Raw genomic sequence first — 19018 nt, 5'->3', positions numbered from 1 at the left:
ATTTTAGTGTGGCTTTTTATTGTTCCCAGTACAAGGTGCATCTGTGTAATGATCATGCTGTTTAATCTGCTTCTTGATATGCCACACCTGTCAGGTGGAAGGATTATCTTGGCAAAGGAGAAATGCTCACTAACAGGGATGTAAACACATTTGTGCACAACGTTTTAGAGAAATAGGCTTTTTGTGCGTATGGAACATTTCTGGGATCTTTTATTTCAGCTCATAAAACATGGCATGGGTCCTCAAAGTTCTATAGCTGCACCATCAAGAGCATCCTGACTGGTTGCATCACCGCCTGCTATGGTAACTGACCAACACTTTACATGTTGTGTTTATATTTTTCTTAAGTACATGTATTCACACCCCTGAGTCAATACAATGTTCGAATCACCTTTGTCAGTGATTACAGCTGTCACAGTCTTTCTGGGTAAGTCTCTAAGAGCTTTACACACCTGGATTGTACAAAAGCTCTGTCAAATAGGTTGTTGATCATTGCTAGACTACCATTTTAAAGTCTTGCCATAGATTTTCAAGCAGATTTAAGTCAAAACTGTAACTGGGCCACTCAGGAACATTCGTTGTCTTCTTACTAAGCAAATCCTGTGTAGACTTGTGTTTTAGGTTATTGTCCTGCTGAAAGGTGAATTCATCTCCCAGTGCCTGATGGAAAGCAGACTGAACCCTGAATCTTATAGGATTTTGCCTGTGGTTAGCTGGATTCCATTTATTTTAATTATATATATATATATATATATATATATATATATATATATATATATATTATAATATTCCCCCTTTTCTCCCCAATTTCGTGATATCCAATTGCGATCTCATCGCTGCAACTCCCCAACGGGCTCGGGAATGCGTTCCCCAAACATGACCCACCAAACCTTGCTTCTTAACACCCGCCGCTTAACCCTGAAGCCAGTTGCACCAATGTGTCGGAGGAAACACCGTTCAACTGACGACCGAAGTCATCCTGCAGGCGCCTGGCCCACCACAAGGAGTCACTAGAGCGCAATGAGCCAAGTGAAGCCCCCCCAGCCAAACCCTCCACTAACCCGGACGACGCTGGACCAATTGTGCGCCACCTTACGGGACTCCCAGTCACGGCCGGTTGTGACACAGCCTGGGAACGAACCCAGGTCTGTAGTGACGCCTTAATTACTGCAATGCAGTGCCTTAGACCGCTGCACCACTCGGGAGGCCCATTCTGTTAATTCTTTATCCTGAAAAACTACCCAGTCCTTAACAATTACAAGCATATCCATAACATGATGCAGCCACCACTATGCATAAAAATAATGGAGAGTGGTACTCAGTGATGTGTTGTATTGGATTTTTAAAAAACACTTTGTATTAAGGAGAAAGAGTTAATTGCAGTATTACTTTAGTGACTTGTTGGAAACAGGATGCATGATTTGGAATATGTGTATTCTGTAAAAGCTTCCTTCTTTTCAATCTGTCAATTATGTTAATATGATGGAGGAACTACAATGTTGTTGAGTTGATCTAGCCTCAGTTCTCTCCTATCACAGCCATTAAACTCTGTAATTGTTTGAAAGTCACCATAGGCGTCATGATGAAATCCTTGAGGATTTAACAAAAACGTTGTGTTCTTCAAATCTGTACTGTAAATGTAAAACATCTAGAACTTTTCACAGATACCTATAGATGGCAGATACCTATAGATGGCAGATACCTATAGATGGCAGATACCTATAGATGGCAGATACCTATAGATGGCAGATACCTATAGATGACCTATAGATGGCAGATACCTATAGATGGTAGATACCTATAGATGGCAGATACCTATAGATGGCAGATACCTATAGATGGCAGATACCTATAGATGGCAGATACCTATAGATGGTAGATACCTATAGATGGCAGATACCTATAGATGGCAGATACCTATAGATGGCAGATACCTATAGATGGCAGATACCTATAGATGGCAGATACCTATAGATGGCAGATACCTATAGATGGCAGATACCTATAGATGGCAGATACCTATAGATGACATATACCTATAGATGGCAGATACCTATAGATGGCAGATACCTATAGATGGCAGATACCTATAGATGACCTATAGATGGCAGATACCTATAGATGGCAGGCTGTGTGAGCAGTGTGTCGTCCAACACGGTCCCCCTCACAAACTCGTAGCAGATGCCGTTCCGGAAGCTGCAGTAGATCTGCGGGCCGCAGTTGTGAGTGTGGAGTATCTGGAACATCTCCACCTCTCTCTCTCGGTCCACATAGAGCTCTGTCATCCTCCCGTACACACGCACCAGCACGGCCCCTGACTCTTGGAGCGAGCCCACGAAGCAGCCCATCAGCTGGTTGGTGATGCCCTCTGTGAACACCTGAACACAACACAACAATATCAGGATAGTGTCGATAGCGGTAACAATCTTTTCCATTTTTGACCCCTTTTTCTCCCCAATTGGTAGTTACAGTCTTGTTCCATCGCTGCAACTCCCTTATGGACTCGAGAGAGGTGAAGGTTGAGAGCCGATCCACAGGAGTCGCTAATGCGCGATGGGACAAGAACATGTCTGCCGGCCAAACCCTCCCCGAACCCGGATGACGCTGGGCCAATTGTGCGCCGCAGCCGGCCCTGGTCGGCGCTCCGGGCTGTGATAGAGCCTGGACTCGGCCCCGGGCTGTGATAGAGCCTGGACTCAAATCAGGATCTCTAGTGGAACCTTTAGACCCCTGCGCCACTCGGGAGGCCCAGTAACGATCTTGATTCTCATCCTCATATTAACCCTCTCGTGAGCTGTAAGTTCTCTGCTCTGAGGTTTCACAAACAGCGCAAGTTCAGCTGCGATGTCACAGCCCACCCATGTGTATACCTGTTTTCTAGGGCTGGGAATTTCCAGGGACCGCACGATATTATATAAGATGCCGAAACAATATGTATTGTGATTTTCACGATTATGTATGTATTGCAATTTGATACTGTGATTATATTACGATTCGATGTTCCAAACATATTGCTCACCATATATGTCTGATGCAGAGGGACAAGAGAGAGCCATGAGAAAACAAGTTTTGATCAGTCATGGAAATATAACTGCTGAAAGCAAATGATCTCCCTTTTAAAAAGAAGATGGGAGAACAAGCTATGAAGGAAAAATACTGGAGTTTCAAACGATACAATTTATTGTAAACAATTATATCCCAATATGTAACTGTATCGATTTTTTGAGTGTCTCCCACTCCTCCTGTTTTAAATCAGATTATGTCACTTTTACTGTCACGTTCATTGAATGGAGTAGACCAAGGCGCAGCGTAAGATGAATACATACTTTTTAATGAAGACAAAGAACACTTAACAAACTATACAAAACAACCAACCGAGAAGCTATATAATACTAGTGCAGACACAGGCAACTAGACTGACAATAACCCACGAATTACCCAAAGAATATGGCTGCCTAAATATGGTTCCCAATCAGAGACAACGATAAACAGCTGCCTCTGATTGAGAACCAATCTAAGCAACCATAGACATACAAAACACTAAACAACCCCATAAACATACAAAACCCCTAGACAGGAACAAAAACACATATCTCACCCTTGTCTCACCCTGACCTAACCAACATAATAAAGAAAACAAAGAATACTAAGGTCAGGGCGTGACATTTAGGCATAATGTCTACATCAATGATGTTTTGTATGCTTAGGGTGAAAGGCCTGTGGACTCAATCTCTGTTCCTCAACAGTCCAAAACAGTCTAAAAATATGAATGAGGAAAGAGAGGAGAAAAGCACACAAAAAGATCAGAATAGATCCAAATAAAGGTCCAAACTGCATGAGATTAATAAATGGAAAGAAGTAGAGGTTTGCAGTGCTGTGGATTGTTCCGCGAGGGCAAATACTGTTCCGTAACAAACTAAAACATTAAATATAACACGTGTGTCCTAACATCAAGTCATAAGTTCCTGTTTAAAGTAATCATATAATACTTCAATTGGGCCAGCATTCATACTGTCTTTAAAGTTATGGTATTTTGACAGGTCACAATAGTTTATGACCTCCAACTTTACACTACAATAAGAATAACAATGTTATGATGATTGAGCCCGTGATTAACCGAAGAGAGACAATCCCATCTCTTATTCAAAGCAGGTGGAGACTCATCCAGAGAGGGAGAGGGGTATGGTCCTACTCATTAAAGGGATGGTTCACAAACATTCCATAACATTACCGTCAAGAATTTGTTCTTAACTGCCTTGCCTAGTTAAACAAAGGTAAATAAAAATAAAATAAATACAAATTCCCTGTAGAAAGTGGCCAGATAAACAAAACCATAGCATTGACTGCTGTCTTACATTGTCCATAGACTGCTTACAGGGTAAGGAAACTAATATGTAATTTTGTAATTTGAGTGAAATATCCCTTTAATTTGAGGAACTATTAAAATGAAACATTAAAACATCCTGCTTGTAAGCATTTATAGTCACTCCAGTGTATTATGTAACTGAGTGGGACAATTTCAAGGACAAATCCTACAGGCCACTTTCATTACTGAGCACCGACTGGAAAATGTTCAGTGTTTATGATGTGGTCATGGTAAGCAATATCAGACCCTCCACATGCACATCAATGCACGTTTGTTTCCATTCACTGCCTGCTCAGCGTTCTCTCACTCCCACTGTCCTCCAAGGGCTCCTCCAACCCCGAAGGGACTGCATCTAACACAATGTTTCATCGAGAGTGGCAGAGAACAAACATGGTCACCTTGACATTTGATGAAGTATTCATAGTGCTGGATTGAGATCCATTTGAACAAACATGCCACAGCTAACACAAGATAGGCTATTGTAATAAAATGCGACAGGCTTTTGTCATCAAACCGGGGTGGTATGTGGGACAAAGAGAGCAAACCCGTAACCTATTCTTGAACATGAAGGACCATGCATTTACAAATAGTTTGTGTGGACATGTATTCTAGCGAGAATCTGCCTTTTGTTGGATAGCAATCGCAAATGTTGTCGCAAAGAGGTATGAGAACCAGTAAATGAATTGGATGAATTGGAGGGCTGTAAGAATTCTTCCATCTTTGCCACGGAAAAAGTAGTTTAAGTCTAGGTAGTCCCTCCCGGTTTCAGGATGTTTTATTTGGTTTCATGTCTAATGAAAACAACCCAGTCAGTGAAACTACATGTCTTGGTCTAAGCTCGGCTGAGGATCACTTCTCTATCTAACTGACTGAAAAGTCTCTCTCCCTAATTTAGTCTGACTCATATCTATTCAACTTGGCCTCTGAATTATGTTGAACCATGTCTGTCTAGGAGTTGAGATTGAGAGAGCAAAGAAATTTGAGCCAGACAGAAAAGGTTCAATTCAACCCAGAGAGTTTGAGAGGCTATGCTACCAACTTTTTGAGAATTTCTCGGAGATGTCTATATATCCACTTCTCTCGTTTCTGAACAGCTTCGTCTTTATGAACCAAGAGTGTATATTTTTGGTTTCATATTTTTTGCTCAGAGTCCTCACCAACCGAGACACAATAGTGATTGAGAGGGCTTGAGGGGGAAATCTGGGGGTTATAGCGTTCATCTCTCTGTGTGCTTAAACTAGACCTGTTTTAGATTGAGAGGTCAGTCCCGCTCCACTGTGACCCTGACAAACATAGATCCTATTTCTCTGGGAGATTGCCCCATTGTTTGCACACACGAATGGAGACCTTAAGAGAAGCTATGTTAGCTGAGGACAAACGTTCTACGTGATTCCTATGGTTTTCTATGACCTTATTGCTGAGGTTGCTACCTCTGAGTGGTCTGTTTGAAGGGGAATGTTTTTTCATTTAAACATGTTCAAGGTCTGATGCGCACGAGAACAAAACTAGGGGTTAATGCTACTCACTTCTCAGGATACTAATTCTTCTTGCTTATATTCCAATGGGCAAAACTGGTTGAAATGACAGCATTACTGATTTGACAATTTGATACCTTCACCTTCACTTACCTTCATCTTGATGTCCTGTGGCTTCCACTGGGGCCTCAGTCTCCCGAGGAGCTCTAGGACACCGCCGCGAGGCTTCTGCTCATCCACACACACATCCAGGTGCAGGAGCTGACCCCTGGGGCATTTAGAGCCACCATCCATGACCCCCTGAAGCAGGGTTACTACTCAAGATGGGTCAGGGTCTGAAACTTGGTCGGAGGAAGTCAGCCCAAGCTGGTTAAGTCGTTTTTAGACCACGTTGACCGGTAGCCAGACCAAGTTGAGTGGTAGTCCAACCAAGATAGTGTAGTGGAGTGTTTAGAACTAGTTGAGCGGTGTTCCGACCAACTAGTAGTAGAATAAGTCCCAAGTTGAGCGGTGTTCCGACCAACTAGTAGTAGAATAAGTCCCAAGTTGAGCGGTGTTCCGACCAACTAGTAGTAGAATAAGTCCCAAGTTGAGCGGTGTTCCGACCAACTAGTAGTAGAATAAGTCCCAAGTTGAGTGTCGTTCAACCGAGTGATGTAAAAGTGATGTCCAAATATTCTCAGTCCAACATGCGCTTTTCAGACAGTGTTCAGACACAGCGTTGTCTTGCGGTGGTGTGGGCCCAGTCAAACTGTCATTATGTGAGCTAACTTGTCACCTATTTGTCCAGTCGTGTGTCCAGTGACTCAGCACGCAACACCAGCTGGCTTATCAAAGCACATCTCCACGAATCCAGGTTCAGTTAGTTTTTGGGGGTTACACATTAACCATCGAACTCACAGACACTAGTCACAACCAAAGCTAAAACATACTATAGATATGGGCTAAATGTTAACAATTTGTGTGGCCGCCTGTCTAGAACATGTACCTTTGACTGCAGGCGGAAATCACTAATGTGCTGCAGATTGTGTGCGATGGGTGAAGAAGATTTTTGATAGAGTTGGCTGGGGTAATTGCAAAGACGTTTTACCAAGGGAACTGTCTGAGTAAATAAATAAAAACATTTTTTGCTTTGAGGGCACTATGGTGTTGAACGCTGAGCTGTAGTCAATGAATAGCGTTCTCACATAGGTGTTCCATTTGTCCAGGTGGGAAAGGGCATTGTGGAGTGCAATAGAGATAGCATCATCTGTAGATCTGTTGGGGCAGAATGCAAATTGGAGTGGGTCTAGGGTTTCTGGGATAATGGTGTTGATGTTAGCCAGGACCAGCCTTTCAAAGCACTTCATGGCTACAGTGAGTGCTACGGGTGCTACGGGTGGGTAATCATTTAGACAGGTTACCTTAGTGTTCTTGGGCACAGGGACTATGGTGGTCTGCTTGAAACATGTTGGTATTAGACTCAGTCAGGGAGAAGTTGAATATGTCAGTGAAGACACTTGCCAGTTGATCAGCGCATGCTCGGCGTACACATCCTGGTAATCTGTCTGGCCCTGCGGCCTTGTGAATGTTGACTTGTTTAAAGGCTTTACTCACAGAGAGGAGAGCGTGGTCACACAGTCGTCTGGAACAGCTGATGCTCTCATGCACGCTTCAGTGTTGCTGGCCTCGAAGTGAGCATATTAAGTCATTTAGCTCATCTGGTAGGTCCGTGTCACTGGGCAGATAGAGGCTGTGCTTCCCTTTGTAGTCTGTAATAGTTTGCAAGCCCTGCCACATCCGACGAGCGTCAGAGCTGGTGCGGTACGATTCAATCTTAGTCCTGTATTGACGCTTCGCCTGTTTGATGGTTCGTTGGAGTGCATAGCGGGATTTCTTATAAGCTTCCGGGTTAGAGTCCCGCTCCCTGAAAGCGGCAGCTCTAACCTTTTGCTCAGTACAGATGTTGGCTGTAATCCATGGCTTCTGGTTGGGGTATGTACGTACAGTCACTGTGGGGACAACATCATCGATGCACTAACTGATGAAGCCAGTGACTGATGTCATCGGAAGAATCCCGGAACATATTCCGGTCTGTGCTAGCAAAACAGTCCTGTAGCTTAGCATCTGCGTCATCTGACCAATTCTTTATCGAGTCACTGGTACTTCCTGCTTTAGTTTTTGCTTGTAAGCAGGAATCAGGAGGATAGAATTATGGTCATATTTGCAAAATGGAGGGCGGGGGAAAGCTTTGTACGCGTCTCTGCGTGTGGAGTAAAGGTGGTCTAGATTGTTTTTCCCCCTCTGGTTGCACATTTAACATGCTGGTAGAAATGAGGTGAAACAGATTTAAGTTTCCTTGCATTAAAGTCCCCAGCCACTAGGAGTGCCACCACTGAATGAGCATTTTCCTGTTTGCTTATGGCCATATACAGCACATTGTGTGCACTCTTAGTGCTAGCATCCGTTTTTGGTGGTAAATAGACAGCAACAAAGAATATAGATGAAAACTCTCTTGGATAATAGTGTGGTCTACAGCTTATCATGAGATACTCTACCTCAGGCGAGCAAAACCTTGAGACTTCCTTAATATTAGATTTCGTGCACCAGCTGTTGTTTACAAATACACACAGACCGTCACTCCTTGTCTTACTGGAGGTGGCTGTTCTTGCCAATGCAGCATTAACCCCCGCCATCTGTATGTTGTTCATGTTGTCATTCAGCCACGACGCGTGAAACATAAGATATTACAGTTTTTAATGTTTCGATGTTTAGTAGTTAGTCTATTTTGTTATCCAATAATTGTATGTTGGCTAATAGGACTAGAGGTAGATTACCCACCCGCCGTCGGATCCTAACAAGGCACCCGACCTACGTCCTTATATCTCCGTCTCTTTCTCATGTGAATCACAGGGATTTGGGGCTTGTCGGGTGTCTGAAGTAAATCATTTGCGTCCGACTCGTTCGTCCAGTACGAGGTGAGTAATCGCTGTCCTGATATCTAGAAGCTATTTTCGATCATTAGAGACGGTGGCAGGAACATTATGAACAAAATAAGTTTCAAATAACGCAAAAAAAACACACACACACAATAGTACAATTGGTTAGGAAACCGTAAAAATGGCAGCCATTTCCTCCGGCACCATTATACATAGCCATCTCTGTGGTGTTCTTTAAAACTTTTTTAAACATAATTTAGCATCCTTTCAGCATGACTAATCATGCTAGTTCACTGCCATGGAATATGTTAAATGGGAAGTTTTTACTACTTGATGTTAGATGGTTCGGGTTTTCTGTTTAAAAAAAAAATCTGAACCATGCATTCCAGTTTCTCCTTTTAGGGTGAGGAGTCATCTAACATCAAGTTGTAAAAACCTAAACTTCCCCTTTAACATTGTAAAAACCTAAACTTCCCCTTTAACATTTTGAATAACAGTCTGTTTACATGTTTAATTATTCAGAACGTGGTCCAAAGTTCTACATTTACATAATTACAGTAATTGCTTGGAAGTCAAGAATGTGCTATTAATCATGAATTCAATATTTCCTAGGCTTTTAGACGCAAATTAAATCCAGTTGTCATCAAAGGGCATCAAAGAAGTTGTGTACTGAGAGATATGAGTGTACACATAAATTATTTAGAAGAACAGTATAAAGGGTGCTGGGGGGCACACAGACACAGATACAAAGACAGACAGACAGACACACACTTTCTTTTCTGTCTTTCCTTCAGTTTTTCTCACAGACTTTCACTTCGTCACCACCCCCCCTCTCACTGAGGCGTTGATCAATGCGATTACAACCTATACTCACCCTCTCAAAAAGGCAGCTGAAAGTTATCATCACTATGCTTTCAACAATTCAAAAGCACAACCAAATTCCAATGGAAAAAAACGCTGTCTGATTTTTGGTTTAGTCGTCGCAAGTGTCTTTCAATTCGTTTTCAACCATTTAAAAACACAGCAAAGTTCAAATGGGAATATGTCAGATATTTTGTTCATTCAATCAACAGATTGTTATCACTGTGCTTCATCTAGCAAAACCAAATGACCTAGAATGCAGTTGAGATTACATTAAAAAGACATTGTGCAAGTGATCAATGCCGTTCGAGATGTTGAGTGGATTGTTACAGCAGTTGTGAAGATTTCCACAAAACTGTGACCTATGCATGCTATCTTGAACATGCACACTTTATATGATTACATAAGACATTTTTAGTTACAGTAACCTCAAAAGGTGGCCATGAATGTGTTACGCATTTTAAGGTTTAATGTTACATTTGTGTTTAAGATAGCCTTAAACTGTATTACAAAAGTAATATTGAATTGTGTTTGGTTGACAACGCAACCAAATCTCCTATACAGTCGTGGCCAAAAGTTTTGAGAATGACACAAATATTAATTTCCACAAAGTGTGCTGCTTCAGTGTCTTTAGATATTTTTGTCAGATGTTACTATGGAATACTGAAGTATAATTACAAGCATTTCATAAGTGTCAAAGACTTATATTGACAGTAATATGAAGTTGATGCAAAGAGTCAATATTTGCAGTGTTGACCATTCTTTTTCAAGACCTCTGGAATCCACACTGGCATGCTGTCAATTAACTTCTGGGCCACATCCTGACTGATGGCAGCCCATTCTTGCATAATCAATGCTTGGAGTTTGTCAGGAGAATTGACCACAAGTTGCACCTAAAATATCAGAGGATGTCATGTGGAAAAGGCATTGTTCATCACCAAACTGTTCCTGGACCATTCTTTATTCATGGCTGTGTTCTTAGGCAAAATTGTGAGTGAGCCCACTCCCTTGGCTGAGAAGCAACCCCACACATGAATGGTCTAAGGATGCTTTACTGTTGGCATGACACAAGACTGATGGTAGCGCTCACCTTGTCTTCTCCGGACTTCTCCGGACAAGCTTCTCCGGACAAGTCCGGATGCCCCAAACAATCGGAAAGGGAATTCATCAGAGAAAATGACTTTACCCCAGTCCTCAGCAGTCCAATGACTGTACCTTTTGCAGAATATCAGTCTGCCCCTGATGTTTTTCCTGGAGAGAAGTGGCTTCTTTGCTGTCCTTCTTGACATCAGGCCATCCTTCAAAAGTCTTCGCCTCACTGTGCGTGCAGATGCACTCACACCTGCCTGCTGCCATTCCTGAGCAAGCTCTGTACTGGTGGTGCCCCGATCCTGCAGATTAATCAACTTTAGGAGACGGTCCTGGCGCATGCTGGACTTTCTTGGGCGCCCTGAAGCCTTCTTCACAACAATTGAACCGCTCTCCTTGAAGTTCTTGATGATCCGATAAATGGTTGATTTAGGTGCAATCTTACTGCCAGCAATATCCTTGCCTGTGAAGCCCTTTTTGTGCAAAGCAATGATGACGGCACGTGTTTCCTTGCAGGTAACCATGGTTGACAGAGGAAGAACAATGATTCCAAGCACCACCCTCCTTTTGAAGCTTCCAGATCACTCTTCATAACATTCTGGAGTATATGCAAATTGCCATCATACAAACTGAGGCAGCAGACTTTGTGAAAATTAATATGTGTCATTCTCAAAACTTTTGGCCATGACTGTACTTCAGGAAGTATTCATACCCCTTGACTTTTTCCTAATTTTGTTGTTACAAGATGGGTTTAAAATTGATTTAATTGTAATTTTTCATCAAATTTCTACACAAAAAACTCTAATGTCATAGTGGACAAAAATCTTTACATTTGTAAAAAATTATTAAGATCTAAAACATGAATATATATTGATTACATAAGTATAATACACCTTTGGCAGCGAGAACAGCTGTTAGTCTTTCTGGATAAATCTGTTAGAGTTTTGAACACCTCATTTGTCCAATATTTGCACATTATTTTTTAAAACGTTGGTTGTTGATCATTGCTAGACAGACATTTTCAACTCTTCCATAGATTTTCAAACCGATATAAGTCAAAACTGTAACTAAGCCACTCAGAAACATTCAATGTCATCTTGGTAAGCAACTCCAGTGTATATTTGGTCTTGTGTTTTAGGCTATTGTCCTGCTGAAAGGTGAATTTGTCTCCCGGTGTTTGTTGGAAAGCAGAATGAACCAGGTTTTCCTGTAGGATTTTGCCTGTGTTTAGTTCGATTCCATTTATCCTAAAATACTCCCTAGGCCTTGCCGATGAAAAACACACCCATAACATGATGCAGTTACCACTATGCTTGAAAATATCAAGAGTGGTACTCAGTGATGTGTTGGATTTGCCCCAAACAACTATTCAAGACATGAAGTGAATTTCCTTTGCCACATGTTTTGCAGTTGTACTTTAGTGCCTTATTGCAAACAGGATGCATGTTTTGGAAAATATTTTGTATTCTGTACAGTCTTCTGTCTTTTCACTCTGTAATTTAGGTTAGTTTTGTGGATTAACTACAATGTTGTTGATCCATCCTCAGTTTTCTCCTATCAACGCCATTAAACTCTGTAACTGTTTTAAAGTCGCCAGTTGTAAAGATTTTCGTTGGTGGAAGGAGAGGAGGACCAAAGTGCAGCGTGGTATGTATCCATAATACTTTTAATCCAGAATGAATACACGAACAAAACCAACAAAATGATAAACAAACAGTTCTGACAGATGCAACAAACACTAACCAGAAAATAATCACCCACCACTCAAAATGGGAAAACAGACTACCTAAGTATGGCTCTCAATCAGAGACAACGATAGACAGCTGCCTCTGATTGAGAACCATACCAGGCCAAACACATAGAAAAAGAAAACCTAGACCTACAACATAGAATACCCACCCACATCACACCCTGAACAAACTAGAAATAGAAACATACAAAGCAGTCTACGGTCAGGGCGTGACCACACCAGTGGCTTCACAGTGATATCTCTGAGTGACACCTGTATCTTTGTAATGACTGGGTGTATTGATACACCATCCAAAGCGTAATTAATAACTTCACCATCCTCCAAGGGACATCCTCAATGTCTGCTTTTTTAGGTGCCCTTCTTTGCGTGGCATTGGAAAACCTTCCTGGACTATGTGGTTGAATCTGTGTTTGAGATTCACTGCTCCACTTAGGTTACCTTACAGATACCTTACAGTTACCTTACAGATAATTGTATGTGTTGGGTACATTCAAAAATAATGTTAAATACTACTATTGCACACAGAGTGAGTCCATGCAACTTATTATATGACTTGATGAGCACATCTTTACTCCTGAACATACTTAGGCTTACCATAACAAAGGGGTTAAATACATTTCAGCTTTTCATTTTGAATTCATTTGTAAAAATGTACATTATGGGTTATTGTGTGTAGGCCAGTGACACAACAATCTAAATGTAATACATTTTTAATTCAGGCTGTAACACAACAACATGTGGAAAAGACAAGGGGTGTGAATACTTTCTAAAGGCACTGTATATAATACTGTACGTTTTCATGAATTTGTTCTGGAATTGGGGACCTTGGAAAGACCCCTGTTAGCATGTCTGATGGGGTAAGTGTGTGTGTCAGAGTTGTGTGTAAGTTGACTATATAAGCAATTTGGCAATAAGGGATGCAATAAATCTCTCCTCTACTTTTAGCTAAGAGAGACTGGCATGCATGGTTTTGATATTAGCACTCTGATTAATGAAAAACAGGACGTGCCTCTCTGTTCTTGGCCAGATGCAGTTTCTCTTCTTTGCAGCACCTGACCATATGGCTGGACAATAATCAAGATCAAATAAAACTAGAGCCTGCAGGACTTGCTTTGTGGAGTGTGGTGTCAAAACAAATCTGAGCTCTCTTTATCAGAGATCTCTTTATCTCGACAGACCTCTCCTCATCGTTACAACCATTGAATCAATAGGTTTTGACCATGACAGTTTTCAATCCAAGTTAACACCAAATCATTTAGTCTCATGAAGTTGATCAACAGCTACATTATTAATTATCAGATTCAGAGGAGTTCTTGAAATTTGTACCAAATACAATGCTCTTAGTTTTAGAGAAGTTCAGGACTAGTTTATTACTGGCCACCCATTCTAAAACTGGCTGCAACTCTTTATTTAGCAATGATTTCACTAGCTGTGGTTGCTGACGCATATAGGGTTGCACCATCAACCAACAAAGACACACAGGCTTTGTTTAATGCCAGTGGCAGGTCATTAGTAAACATAGAAAATAGTAGAGGGCCAAGAGAGCTGACCTGCGGTACACCACAAATAAGAAATTCCATTAAAGAAAACCCTCTGTGTTCTATTAGATAGATAGCTCTGAATCCACATTATGGCAGAGGTTGAAAAGCCATAACACAAATGTTTTTTTCAACAACAGGTTATGGTAAATAATACCATAGGCTGCACTGAAATTGAACAGCTTCCACAATATTTTTATCAATTTCTTTTGACCAATCAGTGATTTGTGTCAGTGCAGTACATAGGTGCCGTTCTCTATTAGCATGATCAATGTCTGTTGTTAATTTGTTTACAGAGGAATAGCATTGTATATGGTCAAACACAATGTTTGTACAAAAGTTTGCTAAGAATCAGCAGCAAGCTGATTGGTCAGCTGTTAGAACCAGTAAAGGGAGCTTTACCATTCGTGGGTAGTGGAATGACTTTGGCTTCCCTCCAGGTCTGGGGACAAACATTTTTCTCCAGATTCAGATAAAAAAAAATAGGACAAATAGGAGCAACAATATAGTTCGCTACCATCCTCAGTAGCTTACCATATATGTTGTCAATACCAGGTGGTTTTTCATTATTGATGGAAAACAATATTTTTTCCACATCACCCACTAACTTTACAGAATTCCAAATTACATTACATTATTTGTAAGGTATCCGTAACTGGCTGTAGGGAAGTCAGGAGAGCAGAATTGGGTAGCAAACGGAGCAATTTATTACGGCGAACAGACACACGGCACTAAACAATAAACAATTATGGGTTGACATAACACGGCACAAACCAGTCTGACGTGCACATACACATAACAAACAATTCCACACACAGACATGAAGGGAACAGGGGGTTAAATACATGTCAAATAATAATGAGGGAATGTAAACCAGGTGTGTGGGAAAACAAGGCCAAACAAATGGAAAATGAAAAGTGGATCGGCGACTGCTAGAAGACCGGTGACGTTGACTGCCGAACGCCGCCCAAACAAGGAGAGGAACCGACTTTGGTGGAAGTCGTGACATTATTAGGTATTTTATACGTGAAAAGGATGGCTCACAGTTTGTTATTGGCATTTCATGCCTAAGTTTGCATACTTTGCCAATTAAATAATTAAATAATTATTAAAGTAATTGGGAACATCAAAAGGTTTTGTGATAAATGAGTCATTTGATTCAATGAAAGATGGAGTTGAATTAGTCTATCAGCCCATAATTCCATTTATTTCCATCATACATTGTCATTTATCTTGGTTTTAAAAAAAAAAATCATTTTTTTTTCAGTTTAGTCACATAATTTCTCAATTTACAGTAGGTTTGCCAATCAGGTGTGCAACCAGACTTACAGTGAGCTCAAAGTATTAGGACAGTCACACATTTTTGTTGCTTTGACTCTGTACTCCAGCACTTTGGATTTTAAATGATACAATGACTGTAAGGTTAAAGTGCAGTCTGTCAGCTTTAATTGTTGGGTATTTTCATCCATATTGGGTGAACCTTTTATAAATTACAGCACATTTTGTACATGCCAAGAGTGTGCAAAGCTGTCATCATAGCAAAGGGTGGCTATTTCAAGAATCTCAAATATAAAATATATTTAGATTTGTTTTACACTTTTTTGGTCACTACATGATTCCATATGTGTTATTTCATAGTTTTGACGTCTTAACTATTATTCTACAATGTAGAACGTAGTAAAAATAAAGAAAAACCCTTGAATGAGTAGGTGTCCAAACCTTTGACTGGTAGTGTAATATGAAGAAAAAAAATACAAAGCATGACAAGAACATTGGCTAATACTAGTAGAGCCCGATCAAGATGTGATTTTTGGTTCTAATACCAATTTTAGATTGGGAATATTCACTGATAACTGATATATATGCCAATATTTGTATTATTCTAGCTGGAATGAAAAAAAAACAGCATTTTCTGTATGGATTGTGCTTAAAACAGCCCTACAAAGTTACTCAGAAAGCTTTCTTAAGAAAGATTTGAGGAAAAAACATTAATGTAAGCCCCAGAGAAAATTTAGGAGCACCAGAAAGACAACATTTTCTAATGGAAAAACTCTAGTGAAAGGAGGATAAACTGCACTGATTCCGGCCAAAAAATGGTCCCAGGCTCTGAAGACTGAGCCACCTCATGCTAGCCTGATGGAAAACAATGACATCGGACACATTTTCAATGTATTGATATTGAGCAATGTTTTCATTGATTTTAGGGCCACAAAAATTCTGGTAGTTTTCACTTGTAAGGAAAAACATCAATCACAGAATTCGCCGCTGTCACAGCGCTGCCTCTCATCCCAAGTGTTGACTCAGTGAACGGTCCTTACTATCTGGGTTAAGTAAGGGTTGTGGTTAGCATATGGGCGCTACTATGAAGCGCTACTTTGTAAACTGCCATGATTATTTAGTGTCTCTGAAAACATTTGAATGACAAGAGCTTGAGGAATAGGTTACACTTTGCAAAAATCTAAAATAACACACTAGATTCACTAAAGGGCTGTAAAGTTAACTTTACCACCGAACACCCTACCATGACACTTCATGTAACAGTATATGGCCAATGCACATGTTTTGCCCTGGTGTAGTTGCATTGGTTTATAGTGTCCACTCTTGCTGTAGCGCGCCAAGGCAAGATATGCTTAAAGCCATGTATAGAGTGCCCTCTTCAGGACAAATAATCAGTGGTGTACTGATGCTTGGAGAAGTGGGTATACTCTAATTTTGCCAACAAAACAATCAAAAAGGCCTGTGCCTGGCAGGAAAGGTGCCCGGTGGTGAAAAATGTGATGAGAAACGGTGACATACACTCTGAATGACCTAAATCAGATAAATGATTCTGTCAGCTGAGACAGAAATTCACAGTTTTCATATTTCTTTTTACAGGTTTTTTGCTCTCAAAGGTATACTTCTTTGACTGAAAAACAACACAATTGTATGTTCTAAGTCATAACAATGCTTAAACCACATCAGCAGACCACTTTTGAGATCTTGGACAAATCTAAGAAATGTTGATTTTTGAGTGTAGCGACCCTTTAATTCAAGTGTGCAGGCACCTAGAACTGTTGTAATATAGGTGTTTCTGTAGCACATGAGAGGGAGTTTGCAAAATAAATGGCCACTGGATTGATGCAAATAATCATGGTATCGTTTTAACAGGTAGGCATCTTTAAATCCCCCCTCTCTAAATTTTCTAACAGATATTTGTCTGTTAGAGAGTTTTCCTACAAATTGCACTTTGGAACATTCATGATCATGAGTGGGCCTATTGCATGTGTACATTGCTGCAACTAAAATGTGAAGAAATAGGTTATCAATATTTTAAGCTAAACATTCTGATCTGTTACCTTATTAATTGATATGGCAGATACAGTGCCTTTGAAAGTTCTCGACTTTTTCCACATTTTGTTACGTTACTGCCTTATTCTAAAATTGATTAAATATAAAGGTTTCCTCAGCAATTTACACATAATACCCCAAAATGGCAGCGCAAAAACAAGTTAAGAAATGTTTGCAAATGTAGAATTTTTTTTCAACAAAAACACCTTATTTACGTAAGTATTCAGACCCTTTACTATGAGACTCGAAACTGAGCTCAGGTACATCCTGTTTCCATTGATCATCCTTGAGATGTTTCTACAACTTGATTGGAGTCCACCTGTGGTAAATTCAATTGATTAGACATGTTTTGGAAAGACACACACCTGTCTATATAAGGTCCCACAGTTGACAGTGCATGTCAGAGCAAAAACCAAGCCATGAGGTCGAAGGAATTGTCCGTAGAGCGCTGAGACAGGATTGTGTCGAGACACAGATCTGAGGAAGGGTACCAAAAAATGTCTGCAGCATTGAAGGTCCCCAAGAACACAGTGGCTTCCATCATTCTTAAATGGAAGAAGTTTGGAACCACCAAGACCCTTCCTAAAGCTGTCCGTCTGACCAAACTGAGCAGTCGGGGGGAAGGGCCTTGGTCAGGGAGGTGACCAAGAACCTGATCGTCACTCTGACAGAGCTCCAGAGTTCCTCTGTGGAGATGGGAGAACCTTCCAGGAAATCAACCATTTTTTCAGCACTCCACTAATCAGGCTTTTATGGTAGATTGGTATCATGACTGTCCACGAGATTCAAATAGGTCAGATCAGGTTTGCAATGAATAACTTCAATCAGACCCCCTTTCACCCGTAGAGGGAGAAGGAGATAACTAGTGGGAATTAACAAATCAAGTCCTGTTGTAAATCAAGAGAGAAGATCCAGTCATGCACGCTCCAAATTCACTAAATGAATGTGCTTTGTCTCAACAGACCTTTCCCCTCTGAATCTCTAACATGTTCAAACGCGAATACTGGAACAATATTTCTAATGAGGAATGTGGGGAATGGTCAGAGGTGAACACTATCTATAGAAACTAATGTCATTTTGTGATGTCATTAAAAATGTTATAAAGGAAATACTGTAACTTGGAAAGTCCAGCCATTTCTGTACCTGTGACCAGTGGGCCGGAGAACTACAAAGATTACAAGAGTGCCACGAAAAGGCCCAACCCCCTTTCCAAGGTTGCCCTGTTCACCAAGAGATCCCCGGTGAACCCAGGCATTTCACGAAAATACATGAAGTGTTGTGTTTTTTAAATGTTTGGTCAGTGTATAAAACGCTCTTAGGCCTCACTCACCCCTATCTGAGATACCCACTGCAACCTTCATCCTCCACATACAGCACCCATTCTGCCAGTCACATTTAATTGCTGTGAGCGATGCCGTCTGTCCCAGGATCCTGCCAGATTCCGCATAGGGGGAGAGACACGAAAGCCCAGCTAACCTAGCTAGTCTCAAATGGAGGCCGCTATTGAACATTTCCAGTGTTGCAGGAGCTGTGTTTACTTTGCTTTGTTCTGGGACAATGTGGACCGAGCTGACTTTCAATGTAGCAACTGCTTGCTTGTGGAGAATTACAGGAGCGAAGTAGCTACTCTTAGCAAGCATGTAGCAAACCTATACAAGCTACTGGGGAACCCACGCATGCCTACTTTTTCATTT

General features: G+C 40.9%; 1 protein-coding gene across 2 annotated transcripts in view; it reads right to left on the bottom strand.

Annotated features, from left to right (window-relative positions):
- zgc:113516 (uncharacterized protein LOC541449 homolog) overlaps positions 1–6668 on the bottom strand; it is a 51580-nt gene extending 44912 nt beyond the window's left edge. Inside the window, exons 1-2 of one of the 2 annotated variants that reach the window (XM_042301275.1) lie at positions 5995–6668; positions 2116–2378 (exon numbers count right to left, since the gene is read on the bottom strand). In XM_042301275.1, the coding sequence (XP_042157209.1) occupies positions 2116–2378; positions 5995–6135 (404 nt within the window). In that variant the 5' untranslated portion in view covers positions 6136–6668. The remainder of the gene's footprint in view (positions 1–2115; positions 2379–5994) is intronic. The other variant, XM_042301274.1, reaches the window with a different exon arrangement.
- Between the last annotated feature and the right edge of the window lie 12350 nt (positions 6669–19018).

Source organism: Oncorhynchus tshawytscha, linkage group LG19 (assembly GCF_018296145.1).
Source record: "Oncorhynchus tshawytscha isolate Ot180627B linkage group LG19, Otsh_v2.0, whole genome shotgun sequence".
NCBI classification, from domain to species: Eukaryota; Metazoa; Chordata; class Actinopteri; order Salmoniformes; family Salmonidae; genus Oncorhynchus; species Oncorhynchus tshawytscha.
The sequence above is the reverse complement of the archived record's forward strand: the minus strand, read 5'-3'. Positions and strand labels throughout refer to the sequence as shown.